The 23,763-nt window shown below is 32.7% G+C and overlaps 2 protein-coding genes across 5 annotated transcripts; both read left to right on the top strand.

Moving 5' to 3' along the window:
• Nucleotides 1-1,691: 1,691 nt before the first annotated feature.
• Nucleotides 1,692-14,766, top strand: LOC149731473 (cyclin-dependent kinase 13-like). 4 transcript variants are annotated; one of them, XM_089884180.1, is made up of 25 exons: nucleotides 1,692-2,587; nucleotides 2,899-3,056; nucleotides 3,292-3,388; nucleotides 3,678-3,731; nucleotides 3,896-3,965; nucleotides 4,592-4,694; nucleotides 5,063-5,187; nucleotides 5,510-5,624; nucleotides 5,979-6,043; nucleotides 6,341-6,434; nucleotides 6,870-6,990; nucleotides 7,496-7,642; nucleotides 8,081-8,243; nucleotides 8,931-9,078; nucleotides 9,441-9,597; nucleotides 9,952-10,044; nucleotides 10,348-10,449; nucleotides 11,113-11,307; nucleotides 11,662-11,793; nucleotides 11,985-12,102; nucleotides 12,511-12,588; nucleotides 12,974-13,178; nucleotides 13,401-13,466; nucleotides 13,944-14,027; nucleotides 14,339-14,766. In XM_089884180.1, exons 1-25 carry the CDS (start codon nucleotides 1,794-1,796, stop codon nucleotides 14,347-14,349), a joined length of 3,495 nt encoding a protein of 1,164 aa, XP_089740306.1. In that variant the 5' UTR covers nucleotides 1,692-1,793; the 3' UTR covers nucleotides 14,350-14,766. The 4 variants fall into 4 exon arrangements, with proteins under 4 accessions (XP_089740306.1, XP_089740307.1, XP_089740308.1 ...); XM_089884181.1 differs by having other exon boundaries at nucleotides 5,066-5,187; XM_089884182.1 differs by having other exon boundaries at nucleotides 13,947-14,027; nucleotides 14,339-14,547.
• A 461-nt stretch (nucleotides 14,767-15,227) lies between these two features.
• Nucleotides 15,228-23,044, top strand: LOC149731474 (uncharacterized). The gene is made up of 12 exons (XM_089884206.1): nucleotides 15,228-15,402; nucleotides 15,488-15,525; nucleotides 15,973-16,048; nucleotides 17,071-17,222; nucleotides 17,686-17,786; nucleotides 18,269-18,443; nucleotides 18,877-19,066; nucleotides 19,538-19,658; nucleotides 19,972-20,065; nucleotides 20,720-20,890; nucleotides 21,742-21,832; nucleotides 22,408-23,044. The coding sequence occupies exons 1-12, from the start codon at nucleotides 15,357-15,359 to the stop codon at nucleotides 22,494-22,496; spliced, it is 1,344 nt and encodes a 447-aa protein (XP_089740332.1). The 5' UTR covers nucleotides 15,228-15,356; the 3' UTR covers nucleotides 22,497-23,044.
• Nucleotides 23,045-23,763: the final 719 nt, after the last annotated feature.

Here is a 23,763-nt window from a genome sequence, read left to right on the forward strand (position 1 = left end):
CCTACTATATATATTTAACACGTTTTAATAAAAGTAACAGTATACAATGGGTAAACTTTCAACAGTGGTGTTACGTGTAATGTGCAAATACAGTATACTTTATCTTATTTGATGTGTTGTGCAACTATAAAAAAAAATTGAAACGGAAACAGTCGAAAATTTGAGTTTGATACTTTCCAAACGGGATTGAGTTCGCAATCTGTATGGAAAAATATTTTGCCGTGCGTCATCCCCGACGAGTGCTCTGTACCGTGTACGGGGTTTTTCGCATATATATATTACTAAACAGTAGTAGAACACTAATACTCAGCTCCTATTAACAAAATATTTGTGCATCGCTAGGTAAAAATCTAACACAGATATTACTGTCTATATGTTTCTAAATAGCGCTTACACTGATAGGCCAACAAGCCACCGATTGGCCACTTTACAGACTGTTGAACAAGCGCTGGGAATTGAAGGGTGTGAATATGAATAAGATAGAAAATCCGCTCAGTGATTAACAGGTTCAACCGATTACGAATTAAAAGCACTTCTATTACTTTTGATCAGAGTCTGTATATAAACATATTTATACAGCGACTCTGCTTTTGATAATAACTTGTTTCATCGTTATTTAAAACACTAATAACGACTTTGCCTTTTAAAAATAAGTCAACTACCTATGGGTACAAAAAACAGTGCCCAACAGTACTGTTCATTTTCCTTTAGTTTAAACCGTTACTTGCGTGCCTGATTCGTGTCGAAAATACCTACGAGACAGTACCTCTACCGCCACCTAGTGAAGTTTCATTCAGCACACATTTGTAAAAGGAAAGCGTCGTGAGAATATGGAGTTGCTAAAGTGTTGAACAATCGTGATTGCATTTTAATTGGTTGTGTACTGATATTTGCTGGTGTTGTATTAACAATAAAGTTTGGTCAGCTTTGTAACAGCACATTTTTATGTATGTTAAACTGCCAGCCGAGACTGCGTTTTCTAAAACCGCCGCGAGAATAATAATTTAAAACGTAAAGTGGAGCTGTTTGCTCAAAAAGTATGGTAACCAATGTTATTAGTGTTTGGTATTCAAAATAGTTTTAAAGTTGTGTTTGACTATTGTAGTGGCTTATGTTGTTTGATGTTTTGGACCCTCACTGGTATTTCTGGGAAACCTATCGTTTAAATGCTTTAATTGAATTAATAAGCTGATCTTACTACAATTTCACAAATTATTGGAACATTTGTGCTTGTATAGACATCTGTTCTCCTACCTATTCAATGCATTATATGCTGAGTTAGAATAAATACCCTTATAAATGATACAATATATTTTGTCCAACATTTTTGGATTTTTAAAAATTCTGCTTACAGGTCATTTAGAATCAATACTGTTGTTTTAAACCTTTTTTTATAAACTAGTGTAACCCAGTGGAATCTGTCCAAAAAAATTTGTGTGCGCAAAGGCAATATTTACAATCCTGATTATGTGTTACATTTCCACTGTATGCATATTTAGCTAGATATTCAAATTTCGCCTATTTTCTTCACAAAAAAAGGAAAAAATATTTTGTCACAGGCATTTTGAACTTGTGTTGAGTTTGGCAGATTCCTACTACATAGGCCCAAAATGTGTTTTGAAAATTTTAAACAAGTTTAAACGAACTTCTGCAATTGCTGGTGTGATAGTTCTTGGGTAAATTTAACGTATATAAATATATAACTTTGTTTCTGATCAGGTAATTATTGTATGAATAGAAACAATCATATTATGTTATACTAAGTTTTCAATGGCTACATCACTGGGGAGAAAATGCCCCTAAGTCGACACCCAGCCCCTCTTCAGGAATCAAAGTGGGAAAAAAAGCATCAGAATCAAGAAAAAGACATTAAGTCCGTAAAGCCATTGGTTGCTTACCAGTCGTTTAGTTCATCTTCTGATTCTGACTCAAAGCCACTAAGGAATAAAGTTGAAAAAGTTGTAAAAACAGTGTCGAAATCTGTGAAGTCCGATCCGCATAAAAGTTCACAGAGAACAGTTACAATCAAATCAAGCGTTATTCCAACTACAAGCAAACGCGAGGTCAAGGTTAAGGTTGAGTCAAAAGAACATAAAAGATCCAAAGATAAGAAAGAGTTTCGTTTTAATTCAAACCACACAAACACATCCAAACAAAGAAAGGAAAAATCTAAGGAGTCGTCAACAAGAAGAAGGTCAAGTTCAAGTAAAAGTACTGCAGATCGCAATTTTTCCGATTTTACCTCTGAGAGTGAAGAAAATTGTGACGCAATGGACCGACGCCCACACCACCCCTATGATGCAAGGGGATACCCACCAAGAAGTCCGTTTCGAAGGCACAATGATGGCTGGGGGCGATATGACGGACCCCGTTCACCTCCTCATGGCTACCCACCCAGATATGTACAACGCCCTGCACTTCCTATTATTCGAAGATCTGTGACCCCTCCTCATTCCCCTCGTTATCACTCTCCACCAAGCAGAAGAGAGGTCTACAATGAACCACGATTCATGGACCAGGATCGTAGATTTGACAATCAATCGCCTCACTATGGTCACCCAATGCATTCACCTCGCCAAAAATCCGGGTAATTTTTAAATCAAAAACCATTTTTTTAAGTCAGTGGTTCCTAAAATTTTTGTATGCTTACCTATAATCAATGTATTAAACGTGACGAATGCGTTGAGTTTTTAGCAACGAACTGTTTAATGTCTTGTAGAGTACTACAATTGGCACAATTTTTCTGTTCCATCAACCTGATGTGGATTTTGATTGTTAGCTCATTCACCTTCTAAATACAAGAAATTACAGGGGAAAAATTACCGCAGTTTAAGAATTGCACTTTTAAATAAACAATTCAACAATTTTTGGTAAATATAATTTTTTTTTGTATTTTAGCTTCGGCAGTGGCAACCAGGACATTGATATGCGTCCCGAGACTGCTGCTCTAAATCCTCATATAGATATGTTGCATAATACGTCACTCAACTCGAAACAAAACATCACTGCTCATCCAAGAACAGATGAACGCAAATCAAGAGATAGATTGCCTCAAGGTGAACCAAATTTTTATAATAAACAGTTTTGTTTTACTCACTACGATTGGATTAGCAATTTAAATGCTGCTAGCTGCTATACACCTTATGCAGCCTTTTTTATGTAACTGCCAGAAAGTAATTAAATAGGGGCATGTTAGTACATACTGACAGTATTGCTGAAGTTGGTTTTAATCTACTTTTTATAAAATACATGTTAAACAGCCTTACTAATGAATTTGTCGTTTGAAAAAAGATGAAAACCAAAGAAAATCTGCAGCTCGGGACAGAAGTAGCTCTCGTTCGCACAGCCGAAGCAAGCATAGAAAACATAAAAAACATAAACGAAGCAGGTTTGCTTAAACTTTTTTGTTTTAATAAAAATGATATAGTACTGTGGGGTAAAATGGGACACCTTTAGCGCATAATATTTTAAACAATTAACAGTGGTTTATGGGGGTCATGGGGGTTACAGTCTTATAATTATTTGACTGTTTTTTTGTTTACCACTAAATAGGACAAAAAATAGAATTAATAGGTGTCCCATCTTCCCCCACACTACAATTAAAATATCTAATACTGGCCAAATATTTAGTGTTAATGTTAATTTTTTATTGGTATGTTTTAAAAATTCTTAATCAGATCTTCACACCATCGGCATCATTCCAAACGATCCAGGTCAAAAAGGCATTCAAGGTAAAAACTTACAAATCAACTACTTTGGTACAAGGCTGCATTGATGAATGCACATGCTTTTATTTAAATAGTTTTAACAAACAAATTTTAATATTTAAAAAAAAAATTAACCAACTAATTTTTATTTAAAAAAAAATTTTTTTTACCTGACTTTATTTTTTTAGTTCGAATTCTTCAGCAGAAAGCACGGATAGCAACAACGATGATCAGCATTCTGATAGCTCTCAGACAACCGTAAGTACAAAGTTACTTTTAGCTATGCTTTATAAGATGTGATTGGTATTTTTAATTAAGGATGTGCCAAGCCATACCAGAGTTCAAAGTTGTGTGGTGTAAATTTTTTTATAAAGCTTGGCGTTTAGGTAAAAAAGGTGCATATGTACGCGATTTTTATAATACTACTTTTACATTTTGCAACACTGGGATTAACGAAGTGCGTCATTCAGTCACATGACTAGTACATTCCTACGTCACAGTCACAGAGCACGTAGTAAAAAAAGAATAGCGCTAGAGATTACTGTTTGAGGACGAGTATCTACGCCTATACTGGACCAATTTGAATAAGCAAAATATTTTTGGAATCAATAAAACGGTCGTTTTTTTAATTTACTACAAAAAATTAAAGTAACGTGGGGTGTGTTTACGCACCTTAATAAGTGATGTTGCGCGTATGGTACAGTACAGTATGTGTTTTATGCAATTTCAATTATTGGCGCTTCACTAAACACGAATGAATTCTGATGCATGTTTTTCTGGATGATGTCATTGGGGCTTGGGCCAGTTTAAAGTTAAAGTATTATACAAACCCGAGTTTTTAAGAATTCAGCACATTCCTATCATTTACATTTTTCTCTAAACAGAGATCGTCGCAAAAGTCAAAAACAGAAGCACTGACTTCAAATCTTATGACGGTGAAAGACTTGGCAGCTCAACTCAGCGAAAATCGTAAAAAGCTTAAAGAAGGTAATATTCACTTAGCTATTTTGAAGGTGAATGTATTGGAATTTTATTAAATGTCACTTCAGGTTGAACCATTTTGACCAAACTGCTGAAATATTTATTTTATCTTTTGTTCAGAACGGCAAAAAAATAGATTCTATTCCAAACCAAAATATTCTGTCTAATTTTTTTAATGCAAATCAGTTATAAATAAAAAATGTTATCCTATTCTAAACAAAAAAAATGTGTCTGATTACTTAATGCAGATTAGTTCGTATTGTGAATTTATGGTTAAAATACGCCTAGTCCTGTAAAATTGCTTGGTTTACATATATGGTCACTTTTAAAATTTAAAATTTGCTAATTTTGTAACTGTCATTTTTTCCTTAAAGAAGAAGAAAAAAGTCATCGGAAAAGAAAACACAAGCATCATAAACGAAGAAAGGATAAGAAAAGAAAAACAAGTCGCAAACGAAAAGCTGAAAGCAGCGAGAGTCACAGTGAAGTTGAGAATGAAGTAAGTTGAATAAAAATCAAACATTTTAATCTGATTTATTTTGTTTGTTACACAAGTGGCATCTAAAATCGCAGTTAAATTATATGCTTGAAACTATTTGGTAATAATTCGGTTGATTATTTTAATCATATTTAAAGGGTAAATGAGCTACAAATCAAAATTCACATCAGTTGACGGGACAGAAAAAAATGTGCCAATTGTAGTACTTTACAAGACATTGAACAACTTGTTGCAACTTGTCGCGTTTGTCGCATTAAATATAACTGTTGTAATCTCCAATACATAAAACCAAATTTTTATGAAAAATGAAACAATTATTTAGATACATTCTGTTCCACTTCCATCCGAAGCTACTTTAACGCACAACGAGCAAAATACGAGCATCAACCAACAAGTTCTGGTTACTGTAAGCAGCAACGAGGTTCCTCAAGCACAAGGTATTAATAATAATAACTTTATTTGTCTCTTCAATTAGGGTAAAGAATATTTAAAAATATTTTATTCGAAATGACAGGATATAACGATAAAACAACAGTTGTTAAGGTAATAATAATAACTTTATTTGACCCTACGATTACGGTAGCGAAGATTTAAAAGTATTTTATTTGAAAAGACAGGATATAGCGAGAAAAACAACAGTTGTTAAAACACACTTACAGTTAAAATCACATTTACATTTAGTTGGAAGAAAATAAGCGTGGTTAAAACACATTAAAAAAATGTGTGCTCTGTAATATAATATGATGTATGTATCAGTTGTTATAAATTTAACTATTAAACCTATGTTGCAGATAATGAATGGAAATCTCCTATCCAAACCCCACCCCTTCCAAATGATTTACTTGCAGTTGCGATGGTATTTTGTTTTCTTGTTTTTATTTACTAGATAGTAGGCGCTGTGGCAAAGTGGTTAAGGCACTTAACAGCAATTGCTGCAACCCAGTGGTCATTATTAGGTTGTCCAAATTATCAGCCATACATAAAAATTGAAAAAATCCCCCAAAAAATAATTGCCCACAAAGTAACATACATGATAACTCGTAAGCTGGCACGAGGTGCATGAACAGAACACCCGTGTTATAACGACTGTCGTTACCAGCCACGCAAAAATAAAGTAAGTTACTTACATATTAAACTAATGAAACTTTTTAAGGATGCGCACACCAAGGACGTTGACCATCGTGTGGCAATGCAACACGCACAATCAATCAAGTTTGAAGAAATGGCTTCTAAAGTTAATTCTTCAGGTAAATATTTTAGTCATTTTTTGTTAAAGAGTGAGTTAAAATTAAGTTTCTTCATTTTAATGGTTACATATATGCATCTAAATCCTTTTTGTCAATTTCTTTCAGTTTGTACTTTTCTCGAATCAAAATGTGTCGTTGCTTAATAAAGAACCATGCTGTTTTTTACTGAATGAAATAACAATATTTAAATGATAACGCACATATCTGCATCTAAATCCTTTAGTCTGTTCTTTCAGTTGTATTTTTCTTAAATCAAAATGTGTCCCACTCTTAATTATTACACCGTTTAGTTTTTATAACAAAATAGAGTAAAAGTGTTTAAATGATAATGCAAGAGATAAAAATATTTATCTATTTTAAACCACTGTTCACTGTACACATTATCAATTAATGATGTTATAATTAACACACCAATTATCTGCCATTTTTTTACAGTGAAAGATGAAATATCGTCAGCGCTCGAATCTTCTGCATTTCCCAACCGATTGGTCGAACCGGATCCTCCAGCCGACCAATCAGCAACGAGCGATCTACAACCAACCAATGATAAAAAACCGTGAGTAAAAACTTAAAATTATTCAGCTGAAATTACAAAACAAAACGCTAAGTATTTCTGTATGCATCGTTTTTAAAAACCTTTTTTTGTATTTCTGGATTCATCCTTTTTAATTTTATATTAAAACCGCATACCAATTAAAAACCAAAATTTGTACATGGATAGAAATGCTCAAATAGGTCATTTTTTTGTACCAGCGTTGCCGTTATAAATTTACATTTTTTTTTATTATTTTTGAGCATATTTATGAATATACAAGTTTTGATTATTCATTGCATTCCCCTTTAAAAGTAATAATACCATTAAGAAATATAATTAAAAAGTATAGATAGGCTACTTCTTTTATCTTTAGCATTTGGTGGTGCTTTTAGATCATATTTAAGCATATCTATCTTGATACAAGTTTTGATTTTTCGTTTGATGCCCCCTTTTTTCGGTAATTTGCCCTTTTTTATTAGTGTGTCCTGAAACTAATAATACTTAAGAAATATTTGAAAATTGTCAGAGTAAAAGAAGATGTAGTTCCAACAAAGAAAGGATTACATGATCTTCCTCTTCCTCCGATCCTTCCATCTTTATCAACAACAGATGATGAACCTGCGCACACACCCCCACACAGCGATAAGGATCAAGTAAAGAAGAAAAGGCCAAAGTAAGTTTAAAAAACATTTGTGAGTTGAAATTGTTTGCTTGCCAATCACAAAACAGAACACCCAGTATTTTTCGATGTATCGTTTTAGATTTATATTAAAGGGGCATACCAACAAAAAATTAGAATTTGTATATATATAAAGCTACTAAATGTAGTCTAAAGGGACTACCAAAGTTCAAAAAGGAAAGAAACCACAAAAAATAAACCAAAAATCATTGTTGCTAAAACAAAACTGTTTTTTTGGTGACTTTAATGTCAAACATAAAAAATTCCAAATTATCAGACATTCATAATAAAAAAAATCACCCAAAATACCCACTCAGAAAGTAACATATATTGTAACCTGTAAGCTGGCACGAGGTGTATGAAACAGAACACTCGTGTTATAACGACTGTAGTTTACCGGCCGCCTGTCAAGTTACATTTATTCATTTTTAGAATATGTGGACCAAGAACACGGGAAGTTGTTCAAACTGAGAATGACTGGGGTTCAATGTGTGTAGATGAATATGCATTCATATCTATCACTGGTGAAGGAACGTTTGGTCAAGTTTATAAAGCAAGAGATAAACATACGGATGAAATATGTGCGCTTAAAAAGGTTTGTTCAAGAAAATGATAAATTAAGTTTTAATTATAACAAAAATGGTCACTTAATGATGGAGTTCGAAGTAATGTGCATATAAATGTGACTAGCAGCGGGCAAATTTGATTTTATTGAGGGGGGGTGCTAATCCATTTATGCTTATCAAAACCAGCGGGCAAATTTGATTTTATTGAGGGGGGGTAAAGAGTGCATGTTTTTGCTATGTTGGCAATTGGCAGATTTTTACTCCCAAAATATCAGTGATTTTACTGCATAGCTGTATGCATCGTCGCCTGCAGCCATGTAGGATGTATTTTACAAAATAATACAAACTGATACATTGATTAACTGCTGTATAAGGCATTAAACTGGAGAATAAAAATTCTGTCTTTTTTGTTGTAACATGACATGGTATTTCTAGCTGTTGACTGAACCTTCACAATGACCAATTTTTTTAGAAGGCCAACTAAAAATTCAGTCGTTTTTTTTTACGATTAGTCGGCTGACTAAATTTTTGTGCATTACTTATTATAGAGGTTACTCGGTCAAAAACGACAGACTAAAATTTCGTGCGACTAAAAAATCAGTTGAATTGAGGTGGCGACAAGTTTAGTCGATAGCCGAAAATGTCACCCATAGTTTGCAAAATGGTAGCTTAATTTTTTTTATGAATTTTAGTAAATAACTGGCAATATGCCGCAGGTTCGATTGGACAACGAAAGAGAAGGTTTTCCGATCACTGCTGTTCGGGAAATCAAAATTCTTCGTCAGTTACAACATCGGAACATTGTTTGTTTAAAAGATGTTTTGACTGACAAGTCAGATGCAACTAACTTCAGGAAGGAAAAAGGTAAAAACAATTTTTTTATTAAGATATCATATATATATGTATATATATATTAGTATACTAATTAAGTTATGTGTAGCCTTTTTACGCTGACAATATTAGTCCGGCGCCATGGCAAAGTGGTGAGCGCACCTGCCTGTAACCCAAAGGTAATGGGTTCAAGGCTCGATGTGTTCTCGGGCAAGACACTTAACAGTCACTTATGGGTTGTCTAAATTATCCGCCATATGTAAAAACATTATGAAAATGGTATCGTAAGCGGGCACGGGGTGCATGGAACAGAACACCCGTGTTTAACGACCGTTATTTTCCGGCCATGCGTTGATAAAGTAATATACATCTATAATTGACCAATCTGATCATAGAATGTGCATTCTATCTTGTGTTTGAATACATGGACCATGACTTGATGGGGTTGCTGGAATCGGGGATGGTTCATTTTAATGAAAACCACATCAAATCCTTTATGAAGCAGCTGCTGGATGGACTTAATCATTGTCATAAGAAAGGGTTTCTACACAGGTGTGTACAAGAGCTTGTACTTCAGTCACATCAATTTAAAGCCAATATTATCTAAATAATTTTAAAGACAATAGGTATAAAAAAAATGTTAAACTAATAATTTCCTTATAAAGTAAACGCCAATAGTTTCTAAATAAATTCAAAGACAACAATTTTAAAAAAATTGAAAGACAATAATTTTTAGATAAATTTAAACACAATAATTTATAAAAAATTAAAAGACAATAATTTTCTAAATAAATTTAAAAGCCATAATTTATAAAAAAAATTAAAGACAAGATTTAAAAATAAATTCGAAGTAGTAAAAAATCCCAGTGAATACTAAAGTAACCCATTGCTAATTCTGTTATACAGAGACATCAAATGTTCAAATATTCTGTTGAACAATAAAGGAGAAATCAAACTTGCGGATTTTGGATTAGCAAGGTTTTTCAACAAAGATGAACAGTGAGTACCACTTATCATATAACTAGTTTAAACTATGTTATATATAGTTGGATGGGACACCGTTTTAATCTATTTTTCCGTCCCATTTGGTAGCAAACAAAGAACACTCAAAGAATTATAAAACCGTATCCTCACGACTTCTATAGACTTTGTTTAAAACACGATAAGGGTATTTGGATATTATGTGCTAAAGGTGTCCTGTTTTTCCCTACCCTACTATATCATAATAAAAGTTGTTTGCTGTTGTATTAAACCACGTTACTTTCAAAGTTTGATTTCTTTTTTTTCCAATCGTATTTACAGACGTCCGTACACAAATCGTGTGATCACGTTATGGTATCGACCGCCTGAACTTTTACTTGGTGAGGAGATGTACACGCCTTCCATTGATATTTGGAGTTGTGGGTAAGTCAAAACCAACGGTTCCCAAACTTTTCTAAAAATTTTCAACTTTTTGCAAATATTTTGATATTTCGCGGCCCTATAAAAATCAAAGTATGCTATAAAAAAATTGCAAAAACCACAAGAATGAGCTTTATTGTCCGATCACAATTTGCTGTACATTGCTGTACATTGCGGACCCTTTGAAACTGCTGTATGGACCCCAGTTGGTCCGCGTACTGATGGTCTAAACATTATGAATAAACTTACTGTAAATTTATTGGCACTAATGAAAAGGGTAAGCCTAACTATCATACAAAACTTACCGTAAACTCATTAGCGCTAGTAAAAACTCTGGTACCTTATAGATTAGGCTGGTGGAAAGTGTTAGAGGTTGGTAATTGGGGTTAGTTCTTAGTTAAGGTATATACAGGTTTATGGTTACTTTAATGGTTAGTAGATAACCTAGAAGAGGATTCTTTACTAGCACTAGTTGGATTATATATATACATATCAATGAATTTTTAGTTTTTCAAATTTTAATTAATGGTAAGTCATGTTTAGTTATGTAATACTAATAACACAAATTATACAATATTACAAAAAATGTATTTTTACCATCAATTCCTTTTTTTATAATAGTTGTAGCAAAAAATAGCATTTTGAATTTTTGTTTCATTGTTCCAGGTGTATTTTGGCGGAGCTTTTCACCAAGAAGCCATTGTTTCAAGCCGATCGTGAGCTTGCACAGCTTGAATGTATAAGTCGTGTATGCGGTTCCCCATGCCCTGCAGTATGGCCTGATGTTATTAAACTTCCACATTTTCATACAATGAAACCAAAGAGACAACACAGAAGGAAACTGAGGGAAGATTTCAGTTAGTAAGTGAATTTTTTTTTAGAAATTTCGTCTTGTAGGCTATACAGTAAGGAGGGGGAAGATGGAACACCTATTTATCGTCCCATTTAGTAGTAAACGCAAAACATTTAACAATTATAAAAAACGTATTCTCACAATTTGAATAAACCGTTGTTAATTGTTTAAAACAAGATCAGGATATTTAGATATTATGTGCTAAAGTTGTCCAGTCTTCCCCCACCCTTTTATACAAAATATTTTTAAGCAGTTTAAGTTTTAAATACTCAGCTAATAAGCAGTTTAAATTTTAAAAATAATCAGTTTAAATTTTAAATACTCAGCTTAAAATATTTATTTGTTTATTTATTCTAATCCAGTTTGCCCACGCTTGCTATTGATCTACTCGACCAAATGTTAACGTTGGATCCAAGCAAGCGTTTCACAGCTGAAGAAGCTCTTAACTGCCCCTGGCTCAAAAATGTTGACACCAAAAATATGACGATGCCTGAGTAAGTGTGTTCGTTTTAATTTTTGCTTGTTGAATTTTGTTTTAAATAATTTTTTTTGCTTGTTAGGTTTTTTTTTATTAAATTTCTGCTTGTTTAATTATGTTTTTAATTAGGTTTTTGCTTGTTAGATTTTTTTTTTTTAATATTTTTTGCTTGTTAGAATGCAAATTTTTACAACACTTGCATTCCAGTTTTCCTCATTGGCAAGATTGCCACGAAATGTGGAGCAAAAAGAGGCGAAAAGAGATGAGAGAAACTGCTCGGTTGGCTGAGGGGAAATCGGCAACAAATGATAAAAAACCTGCAGTGGTAAGTTGAAAAATATAATTTTTCACACTAAAAATTATTATATATATATTTGAAGTTGTCTGGTGTAATCAGTTTTCTTAATATTTTATTTTGTGTTGATAAAAACCTGCAGTGGTAAGTTAAAAAGAATCTTTTTTTACTTAAAAAAAAAATATGATCAATTTTAAGTTGTGGTGTAATCAGCCTTAATTGTAGTAGGGTGGGGAAAAACGGGACACTATTAGAAAATAATATCCAAATATCCTGATCTTGTTTTAAATAAATACCAACAATCTATCGGAGTTGTGGTTATGGTTTTATAATTCTTTAAATGTTCTTTGTTTACTACCAAATGGGACAAGAAAATAGAATACAAAGGTTTCCTATCCTCCCCCCCTACTATATATTTTATTTTGTTTCTCCCATTAGAAAAAAGACACCGACCTACGTTCAAATAAAAGTAGCGACACGTCCAACAACAGTAGCAGCCAGCCTGAAGCATCTTCTGTGAGTAACAACTTATATAAGATAACTTAAATAATGGTTATCTGGGTTCAAGGCTCAATGCTGCTACCATTGTGGTTGTGTGTTCTTGGGCAAAACACTTAACGGCAATTGTTCTCTAAATAGCCAGCCATATACCCTTTTTGCATGGTAAAAAAGTTAATGCGAATAGGGATCGTATTTTAAACAATTTCCAACGCTCTATAGAAGTCATGAGGATGCGGTTTTATAATTTTTTGAATTTTCTTCATTTACTACCAAATGGGACAAGAAAAAGGAATAATAAAATGCCCTATCTTCCCCCACCCTACTATATATATCCGAGATTATTTAGTTTAAAAATTTTAACTAATGATAATTTTCATTCAATCACCACTATATGTTACAGGCTGCTAGTGCTGACAACAAGTCCAGTGAACAAGACGCATTGGTTCGACTGATGCAAGAAAAGCCAGATATGAACCTTGCCCAACTTGCAAAAGCATGGAAGATGCCAATAGATGAAGAAAGCGTCAAACTATTGTCATCTGTTAATATTAAAGTTCTGTTTGCTGCTCTTAGTAAAAAGAATGTAAAAGATACATCATCAGAAGGTAAAAGTTGTTTTTAATTTACTTATTCTCTATTATAATTATGCACTTATATATTATAATAAAAATTTCTTCTATATAATAATAATAATTTCTTGAATAGTTACACATAGTTTTGCTTTATTTGGCTTACGGCAGAAAAAAAACTGTAAAATAGAACCCAAGAAAACAGTATACATTTTAATGGTATTCCTAAATATTTTTTTGTGGATATTTTGGTTTCAGGCTTGACTGGTCTATTGGATCAGCTCCAGAAAACGCTTGGAAATGCTGTAAAAAATTCTGCCAAAGGTAAACACGGAAAACCCTTTCTATATTAAATAGAAATTTTAAGTATAATTTGTTTAGTACATTTAGTTTTATTCAGGTAAATTTATATGTTCTATTCTATGTGGGTGAGAAACCTGCCGTGTGGCACACCATTGGTCCTAGGATTTAGGCCAGGATTGGCCTGTTACCTCATAAAATCTATGTGTTACTTAAAAATTTCAATTTTAATTTCTTATTACCTATCTATTTCTATAGCAGGCCCTGCTGTGGAACATTTTGTAAAAATGGTATTAGTCCCATAACTTTTGTTGATTACCAATGAATCTGTAATGTAAAAAAAATTGTAAGTGTAATTTTCGCAAACAGACCCAGAGCTTCAAAATGTGTTTTAGCCTTAAAAGTTTTAGAATTTCTTCAATCTTCATATGGTTTATAATACTATGTTTTTTCCCTAAAACCAAATCTATTTTTTGATCATTAACAATAAAATGACTTTAGAAGAACCACCAACTCAACAAGTTAATGTCGCACCTCTACCATCACGACCAGGATTGCAAGGTCCTTCATCTCATGAAACATCTGGCAAGTTTTACTTTTAGAGTTAAATAATAGGGTCTTAGCTTTATTTTTACAATTTCATTCTCACTTTATGCAAGGCTTTTTGACTAAAAGGTGTTTAATATTACAAAAACTGTCATTTGTCAAACTTGTAATATAGTGGAGTGGGGGAAGATGGGCCACATTTTGCACATTACATCCAAATATACTAATCGTGTTTTAAACAGTTATTGTTCTTGGTTTACTACCAAATGGGATAGGAAAATAGAATAAAAAGGTGTCCCATCTTCCCCCACCCTACTATAAATTAATAAATTTTATGTTTTGGCAGAAAGATCTGTCGTAGCTTCAACTCAAGGAAAACATAAAAGAACAAAGGATGGTGAACGTAGGACAGAGGTGCAAAAGAATGATCATGGACATAAAACGAATGAAATACATGACAAGTTTAAAGTTGAAAATCATAATCCACACCACCATCATTCGTCCAGGGCAGGAAATTTGAATCAGAGTTCACATTCTTCCAATGAAATGAAACATCCTAGTGCCTCGTTCCAATCTGCTGAAAGAAGGAGTGAAAAGAGAGATTCTCGTTCAGACAAACAATTTTTCTACTCCAACGGCCGACATAATAGTTAAGGCATTCCATTTGTGTACCGGTCAGTAATGCGTTCATGAAACGTGATGAGGCCTTGCTAGTAATCTTAATTTGTATGCCAGTTCTTTCTCAATTTGTGTTAGAACAAATACAACTTTCGCCAACAAGTTGCAGATTTCTGTTTTTAACTGTATGTTGCAGAAAAGAAATAACATTAAATATCTGTCAGGGGTTAGGAAGAATAAAACTAGCTAATGTAAAGTGTCAACTTCAGGACGTCTTAATTCTAAATACGAAGTGCCATGGTCTGGTCTGTCGTATGATTCCATGTTAAAACATTGAATAATTAAACCTTAGTCAACACAAAAGATGTTTCCACAAAATGCTAGCTGAAAGTTTTCTACATTGGTAATATTAATATAAAAACTCAACATTCTGGTTAAAATACTGCAGAAATTGAATAAAAACTAGTAAAATGACAGTATTCCGAAAATTAACGAAATATTTTATTCCGTTAAGTGTTTTTGTACTGTGCCCGTTTTCTACCGACAAAGTGAGAGATGTAAACCTTTTTCTTTTTATAAATGTGAGAAAAAGGATTCTCTCCTATTTCATACAGATTAAAAAAATATCGGAAATGAACAGAAGTCGCAGGCGGGACTGTAGTTGAGTAGGCAATGAACGTAACACTCACCTAATAACCTTGTTTATAAGTAAACATGGCATGGACTCGTACAGGTAAAGAATAAATCACAATGAAGAAATTTAGAAGACGATTCTCTGAGAAAATCACTAAATTATGTGAGTTGTTAAAACAACATGTTATCATTTAAATGTAAATCGTAGTGACCAGTTAGCAGTTATGTAACGATTTGTATTTTTGCAGCTGCAGCTTCGTCAACGTATGAAGACAGTGTTGTTGAGGTTCGTTATAACAGAATGTTGTTCTGATTTTAAAATAATTAATAAGCATACATGTACTGTTTAATTACCATACTAAAATAACTATAATACATAGAGTTTTTTCATCATGACGCAGTTTTTGGGTCATTCTTTATTAAAGCTGACTACCACCACTTTACGTGTCTTTACTCTTTACGCACACTTTCATTTCGATTAGAGATTTAACTTGATAATAATTAAACATAAATGGCTATTTGTCAGCTAGGTGTAGCGACCACACTTATTTTCTTCCAATTAAATGGAAATATGTTTTTAACTGTAAGCATGTTTTACCAACTGTTGTTTTGTCGCTATATCTTGACTTTTTGTTTAAAATATTTTTAAACCTTCCCTACTGTAATAGAAGAGACAAAAAAGTTATTTTTATAAAGTGAATATAAAGTTAAACACTCTAATTTTTATCAACAGGAGGATGCTTCATCAGATGTGGAAAAATCATCTCAGTTTGTTCATTCCAAAATAAACAACTGCACATCCATTAAAGGTAATTACGTACACCACATTATTAACATGTATGATATTGTGTTCTTACATTTTAAATAGGAGGGTGGGGGAAGATTGGACACCTTTTCTTTTTTTTTCTCTTCCCATTTGGTAGAAAAACAAAGAACATTAAAAAAATTCTGTATCCTCACGACTTCCATAGACTGTTGCTAATTGTTTAAAACACTATCAGGATATTTAGATTTTAAGTACTAAAGGTGTCTCGTCTTCCCCCATCCTACCATAAATATACATAAATATCCACACAATGCTTGTATATTCTTATTTGAAAAGATTGATTTTTCCGGCACCTTCTAAAAACCTTTTAGCTTGTCAGTAAGTCTACCATTCTTTTCCATCAGATTGTTATGCTAGCATCAGATATGGTTTTTTGATTGACATCTGTTTATTTTGTTTTAGTTCAGTCAAGTTTTCTCATTGGTTCAGTCAAGTTTATTCACCAAAATAAGCTAAAAACATTTATATACAAATAAAAACATATCATTATTAAACTCTTATAGTTACCAAAGCCCAATTTTGCTTCATTCACTATATTTAAACAACTTAATATATTATTATAAATATCTTTGGGTTTCTATAGCATTTTTTTTCATAGATATATTTTTTTCATAGCTTTTTTGATTACAGCTAAGTAACTGTACAAATTTATGAGCTTATTGTTTTGGTTTAACAAAACAGAGGAAATGGGAACAAAAGAGAAAACTTAACCATGTTGACGTCATATACATTATACTACCTGTTCCATTTCCACTCAATTAGTGTAATATTATTGCTCATAATTTATTTTAATTTAACATTGTCAGCAAATAGCAATACTACAATTTGCTTTTAGTTGTCAAATATTTTAAATACTTTAAAGTAAGTTATTTATTAGGTGTTGGGGTTATGGGCCAAATCTAGCCTAAGTACCAGGTCCTTGACGAAGATTTCACCCACAAAGAATAGAACAAGACAAAAGTTATTTACTGTATCGTTTAAAAAATCGTTTTAATTTTTTTAAAGAAAATGTTCAACGCTTGCCATCATTAAGTGAGGAAGAGATTGACGATTCAGTTTTAAGAAAAAGGTTTCTCTCGGCCACAACGTCATCTGATGTGTGGAATCAATCAACAAATCATGAAAAGATAGCGAGACGACACTCAAGTCCTGCTTGGGTTAGTTTTATTTAATCTAAATTTAAAAAAACTATGTTTTTAACCGTAAAGGTGTTTAACAACTGTAGTTTTGGCGATGTCTTTTCGTTTTAAATTTTTTTTAATATTCGCTGCCATAACCAAAGAGACAAATAAAATTTATTATTTTTATTAGGTTGTGATGATTAATAAATGTTTTTAACCTGAGCTTTTTGTTACTGTAGCATGTATGGACCGCTCGTTAAGATCAAAACTGCATTAACTTTGAGTTTGTATATTAATAATACCAAAGTCCATTACTATTATTATAGCCTTTTGAACATAGATGCTTAGCACTTTAGCATTATGGAATAATATACCATTATTAAGTTGAAAGTATTCAATAAATAAATATGCTGATTGCATCAGTTTTAGGGTGTAAAACTTAATGTTTGTTTTTATTGTTTTAAAATCCTACATTATGTAATTATCTTTTTACTTAAAGGGTATTGGAGAACTTTCACCGTATGGGAAACTTGAAACTTACAAAAAACTTGGTGTGCTTGGTGAAGGTTCATATGCTACTGTTTATAAAGGACAAAGCAAGTAAGATGCCTATTACCAGTTTAAGTTGCTACACACTTTAGTTTACAAAAGAGTTCATAAGACTTGAAGCTAAAACTAAATATCTACAAAAACATTAAAAAATATTTCCTATTATAAAATAGTTTCATTATTATTAAATATTTCTTTTAAAATTTGTGTTGGACTTTTTTTATTTTCGAGTTACGCTTGAAAAGTTGCTTGAAATTGTATATCATTTGTGACTGCCAAGTGTGATATTTAAGTGTCTTGACTCTTGATTATATAGTAGGGTGGGAGAAGATTGGACACCGTTTTATTCTGTTTTTTCGTCCGATTTGTTAGTTGACAAAGAACATTCAAAGAATTATAAAACCAAATTCATGACTCCCATAAACTGTTTTTAATTGTTTAAAATTTGATCAGGATATTTAGATATTATGTTCTAAAGGTCCCGTCTTCCCCCGCCCTACTATATGTTAAAATTTCACACTAAACTGTCATAGGCACACTGGGCAATTGGTGGCACTGAAGGAAATTAGTTTAAATGCTGAGGAAGGAGCTCCTTTTACAGCTATACGTGAAGCTTCATTGTTGAAGACACTCAAACATGCAAACATAATCACACTGCATGATATTGTACACGCTACCACCACTCTTACTTTGGTGTTTGAGTACATGGTAAGCCTAATAATGAAGTTAATCGACTAAATCTGCCTACTTCATATTCTCAACAGCGGTTTATATTCAGTAATCACCATGCAGTGCGCATTGTAATTTACTAAAATGTTAGCCCTAAGGCATATTCCGTTATTGCAAAGTGGTTAATAATGTGTTAGAGCATCACTGACCCAGAGCTTGAAATCTGTATAAATTTGCTCCTGTTTTACAAAATAGGATTTTATTTGATAGGTAACTGACATAGACTTTACAATCTGTATACATTTGCTTTGATTTTAAAAAATAGTATCACTGACCCAGAGTTTACAATCTGTATAAATTAGCTCCTGTTTTACAAAGAAGATTTTTTTATAGCATTGCTGACCCAGAGTTCACAAATTACAATCTGTATAAATTTCCCTCCTGTTTTACAAAATTGAATTTTATTTAAAAGGTGACCGATCTCAGTACCTACATGGAGTGGTACGGTTCATGTGGAATCCACCCGTCCAATGCCGTACTATTTACCTTTCAACTTCTGCGTGGACTTGATTATTGCCATCAGCGAAGAATTTTACACAGAGATCTAAAACCTCAAAATTTACTCCTCAGCGATTTGGGAGAGTTGAAACTGGCAGATTTTGGTGGGTTAAGCAAAAGGGCTTGGCTTGGCATTGCTTTAAGCTCACAGTGTGTTGGGCAAAAGCTTCACCAATCAATATTTTATTTGTTGCGCTGGAATATTGATTGCAGAATAAAAAGTTCTAAATGTGACTTTAATGTTATACCAATGCATCATTAAAAGCTTATGAGCAACTTTAAACCAAGTTGAATCTCAGTGAATTAAATGTAATGTTATAGTTATTTCAAAAATTTACTGATAAAAGTTTCGAAACCATAAAGCATAAATCAAAGCTGAAAATTTGATTTTTAGTCCGGTGTTTAGAAATGTTCCTTTGTGAAAAAACACATTAAAAGTCCTAGTACTTTTTTTAAACTTTACTTTTTCCATTGTCACGGAACCCAATATTAGTGCCTGTTTTCCACACATGGTGTATTCACTGTATGATAATTAATGGGTCAAAGTTTTTCATAATATCCACTATGTAATTCAGGTTTAGCTCGTGCAAAATCAATTCCCACCAACACATACTCAAATGAAGTTGTAACGTTATGGTATCGACCACCTGATGTTTTACTTGGATCACGAAATTACACAACTTCTCTTGATATGTGGTAAGTACGACCATAGGCGCCAAACCTGGGGTGGCAGGGTGGGCAGACGTACCCTGAAAAGTCTGCACTTTGTATGTATGAACTACATACCCTGAAATTTTGAATTAATTAGTCAACATTTGCACCAAATTTAATAGTATGCATATTTAACTATAAAAAAAATTAGCAAAAAAATATTAGATGGTAAATTAACCACTAGATAAAAAACAATTTCTCCAATTGGCCGTGCTTTCCCTGCATTTAAAAAAGTTGGCCTATATGTAGAATGTTACAAACTAAAATACAAAATGCTAGTAACTGATTTCCTGCACAGGGGTGTTGGATGCATTTTCCTTGAAATGTTAACGGGAATGCCCGTCTTTCCCGGCCATTCTGATGCCAATGATCAACTCACAAAGATATTTAAAGTTAGTTTTATTGTATAGCCTGTAGTAGGGTGGGGATGGATGGGACACCTTTAGAACATATTATACAAATATCCTGATCTTGTTTTAAGCAATTAACAACAGTCTATAAGATTCGTAAGGATACGGTTTCATAATTTTTTAAATGTTCTTTGTTTACTACTAAATGGTACGATAAAATAGAATGAAAAGGTGTCCCATCTTCCCCCATCTATTATACGCCTTGTATTCTTTGGAATTGTCTACTCCGATATTTTGGGAGTTAAGTGTCATTCACCTTGATGGATGGAGACAACTTAAATAGGTTGTTGAAAGTTGAAACATTGGTCTGTAACTACATGCCAGAAAAAGTGTTTTACAAAACTAGTCTACTTGAGTTCTGAATCCGCTGAATGTTTTTGCTAATTGTAGTTTATAACAAAAACAATGACAAGGTAATAAATTACCATCAGTATATTTTGTTATCCAATTATTATATAGACATTCCATAGTATTTGAACTAATTTTTAGGACATTTTTTTCAATTTATGTTTATAAAAGCTGATAACAACTGCTAGGAAATTAATTTTTTTAATTTACTTTTTTCCTTGCAAAAATTTTTAATATTGTTTTATTTGCATTTTTTTTATCGTTAACATTATTATTTTTCACAATCAGGTTCTTGGGACTCCTACACCCCAGACGTGGAGAAAACTTCCCTCCTTTCCGTGTTACGAGGATTATTCTTCGTGTTTTACTCCAGTAAGAAACAGAGTAACTTTTGATGAAACTTTTACGAAAATTTCTCGAATTGAGTTTGGAGTTGAATTTGCACTGGATCTACTACAGGTAGTTTTAGTGTATGTCGAATTATTTAAGTGAACATTTTCATTTTATCACTGGTTTTTGCCAATGTTTGGTAAACTGTGTAAAATAGCGCGGTAGTGTGCAATGAGAAAATTTTAGGTGTGCGGTGCAATTTTGGGTATTTAAATAAACACGAGTTTTATAAATAGGTAATCATGCAAGCATGGATAAGTCTGTTGTTTTAGATGTTCCTATAGACACATCCATCGCATTAAATTAAAAAAAAAAATTTTTACAACTTATTTTTTCTTGTAAGGTTTGCGTGATATTTTGTGATTTTTGTAAAATAAAAATGTTGAATAACTAATGTTCTATGCTTCTATTTTAAACCACTTCAAAATTAATGAAAGGCTCATTTGTCAAATCTATTAATCATCAAAGTTTGCTTTTAATTATGCATGGGGGTGGCTTCATTAGTCGATAGCACCGGCACTCCCATACGAGGAATATAGGAATTTAAAATATTCGAAATAAAATCGAAACTTTTTTGCCACGTTTGTTTTATTTTGCTTACAAACTTGGCCTTAACAATGTGAAATAAATTTTCCGGCGTTTTTTTCGTGAAAACAAACCCTTTAACATTTACAATACATATTAGTAGGGTGGGGGAAGATGGGACACCTTTAGCACATAATATCCTAATTTCCTGACCGTGTTTTAAACAATTAACAGCGGTCTACATGAGTTGTGAGGATACGGTTTTAGAATTCTTTGAATTTTCTTTGTTTACCACCAAAAATGGGACCACAAAATAGAATTAAAAGGTGTCCCATGTTCCCCCACCCTACTATATATATATCTGCAACAACATTTACTTATATTTGTTTCAACAGTTTGAACCAGACAATAGGCTAAGTGGAGCTGAAGCATTGCATCATCCAATATTCCACCATTTTCCCGATAACATTCATAATATCCCTGACAGTAAGTCTCAATTATTATATTGATTACAATCTATGTCACTTTTTCCAGTTTAATGGTTTGAACAACATGTAGCATAAATGATATTGGTTTGTATATGATATTATTAGGTTTCCCACCCATGGGAAATCATCTTATACTCTATAAAGTCTACACTGACATTCTATTCCTGTGGTGTAGCTTAGTATAAAAAATAAAGTTAATTTGTATGATACACATACGTGTCATGAAGCATGGAATATGCTCTGTTTACATTTTGGAGCAAAATTTGACGAGAAAATAGAGGGTCTGTTCACATTTTTGAGCAAATTATGTTATTAAACAAATAGAGTTTAATGAACAAAATAAAGTTTGATGTTAATTTGTACAACACATATTATAATTTGTACAACACATATTATAAAACATAACATGCTGTAGGATCTGCTCAATTTTTTGGACAAATTGTTTTAATAAAGGGATTGAGTAAAAGTTTCATAAAAAGCATGCAAAATGCGGTCAGGTCTGCTCACAATTTTAAGCAAATTATGTTAAGAATGTATAGAGTATAATTTTTTTAAAGTATTTTTTTTAAACAGGAGCGTCGGTCATAAATATTCCTGGTGTTCGTTTAATGAAGGAAGAAACGGTTCCTTCTTCTGAATCTGTCAAATTTACCATCGGTTAATAATATTTTGCCTTACCCCATAAAGTATTACCAATATTAGTACATTGCAGTAAATATATTTTGATTTTTAACTTTCTGTATAACATTGCTGCCATTTTTATGAATGCGTATTTGAACTGACGTCATGATCACGTGCCATGTTCAAAATTCCGAATACGAAACATACAGTCGACAGAAACAATTGAGCTGTAGCCGCTATAATTGTTCTCACTGTATTAGTTTAGAGTGTGCAATATTTTCCCATATCTTTGGACTGAACCTAAAACAAAAAACGTTATCTCACGTATTCTAATCTCAAAACATTGGTACCTGTCAGAACACAACAGTTTTTATGAACTATCACCACTATCGACGTTTTAACTGCGTGATTGTAACCTCGTATGTCGTTCCATATATTGCGCTATGTTCCGTGCCCGTACCTGCGAAATTCATACATCGTAGTATTCGTATATCTTATACCATGTATTATGTTGCAGAACTACCTACATCTCAGTGTGCAATAAGCCATGCTGCTCATAAACAATAATAAATCATTTCGTGCGTAAGAATTCATGTGTTGACTGAATATTAAGATCGTTCTTTTACCAATTTCACAAGACCTATTCAGAAAGGTTCACATATAAATTAAGTAACTGGTTTTAAATTAAGTAAATATATAATAGTACTTTGGGGAAAGATGGGACATCTTTAGCACATAATATCTAAATATCTTGATCGTGTTTTAAACATTTAATAACGGTCTATGGCAGTCGTGAGGATACGGTTTTATAATTCTTTGTTTAATATCAAATGATAACAAACATCTCCTCCCACCCTACTATACTTTATTTATTAGGTCCGTCAAAATGCATGAGACTCTATTATGCCGCAGGGGTCTATCCCCCCGCAGGAGTTTATATATACCTTATTCGAAAGTTAGCTAACTTGTATAAAACTTCCAGACACTGAATACAAAAGGTTCATTAGTAAGGAATAAAAAAAACAAAAAACTTTTTGTACAATGCAGTTGTTCACATTACTCTTCCAGTGTGACCATGGTCTACTATATTGAGTAGGCCATTGCGTAACCCTTTCTATATGGCTAATACCGAAATGTGGCTTGGAGTTTTCATTCCGAATTAAAGTAAAACAATATTGGCAATCAGTATGTTTTATGTAAATATACCGGCATGGATATAGTAGGGGCGGGTACGATGAAACACCTTTAGCACATAATATCCAAATATCCTGATCAAGTTTAACAACGGTCTATGGGAACTGTGAGAAT

This window comes from Ciona robusta, chromosome 9, assembly GCF_009617815.1.
Source record: "Ciona robusta chromosome 9, ASM961781v2".
Classification (NCBI taxonomy): domain Eukaryota; kingdom Metazoa; phylum Chordata; class Ascidiacea; order Phlebobranchia; family Cionidae; genus Ciona; species Ciona robusta.

Coding starts and splice junctions, on each gene's coding strand:
- LOC149731474 (XM_089884206.1), top strand. CDS start 15,357: ATGAAGAAATTTAGAAGACGATTCTCTGAGAAAATCACTAAATTAT. Junction 17,223..17,685: donor GACACTCAAGTCCTGCTTGG/GTTAGTTTTATT, acceptor TTTTACTTAAAG/GGTATTGGAGAACTTTCACC. Junction 19,659..19,971: donor ACAACTTCTCTTGATATGTG/GTAAGTACGACC, acceptor TTTCCTGCACAG/GGGTGTTGGATGCATTTTCC.
- LOC149731473 (XM_089884180.1), top strand. CDS start 1,794: ATGCCCCTAAGTCGACACCCAGCCCCTCTTCAGGAATCAAAGTGGGAA. Junction 8,244..8,930: donor AAATATGTGCGCTTAAAAAG/GTTTGTTCAAGA, acceptor AATATGCCGCAG/GTTCGATTGGACAACGAAAG. Junction 9,598..9,951: donor AAGAAAGGGTTTCTACACAG/GTGTGTACAAGA, acceptor TCTGTTATACAG/AGACATCAAATGTTCAAATA.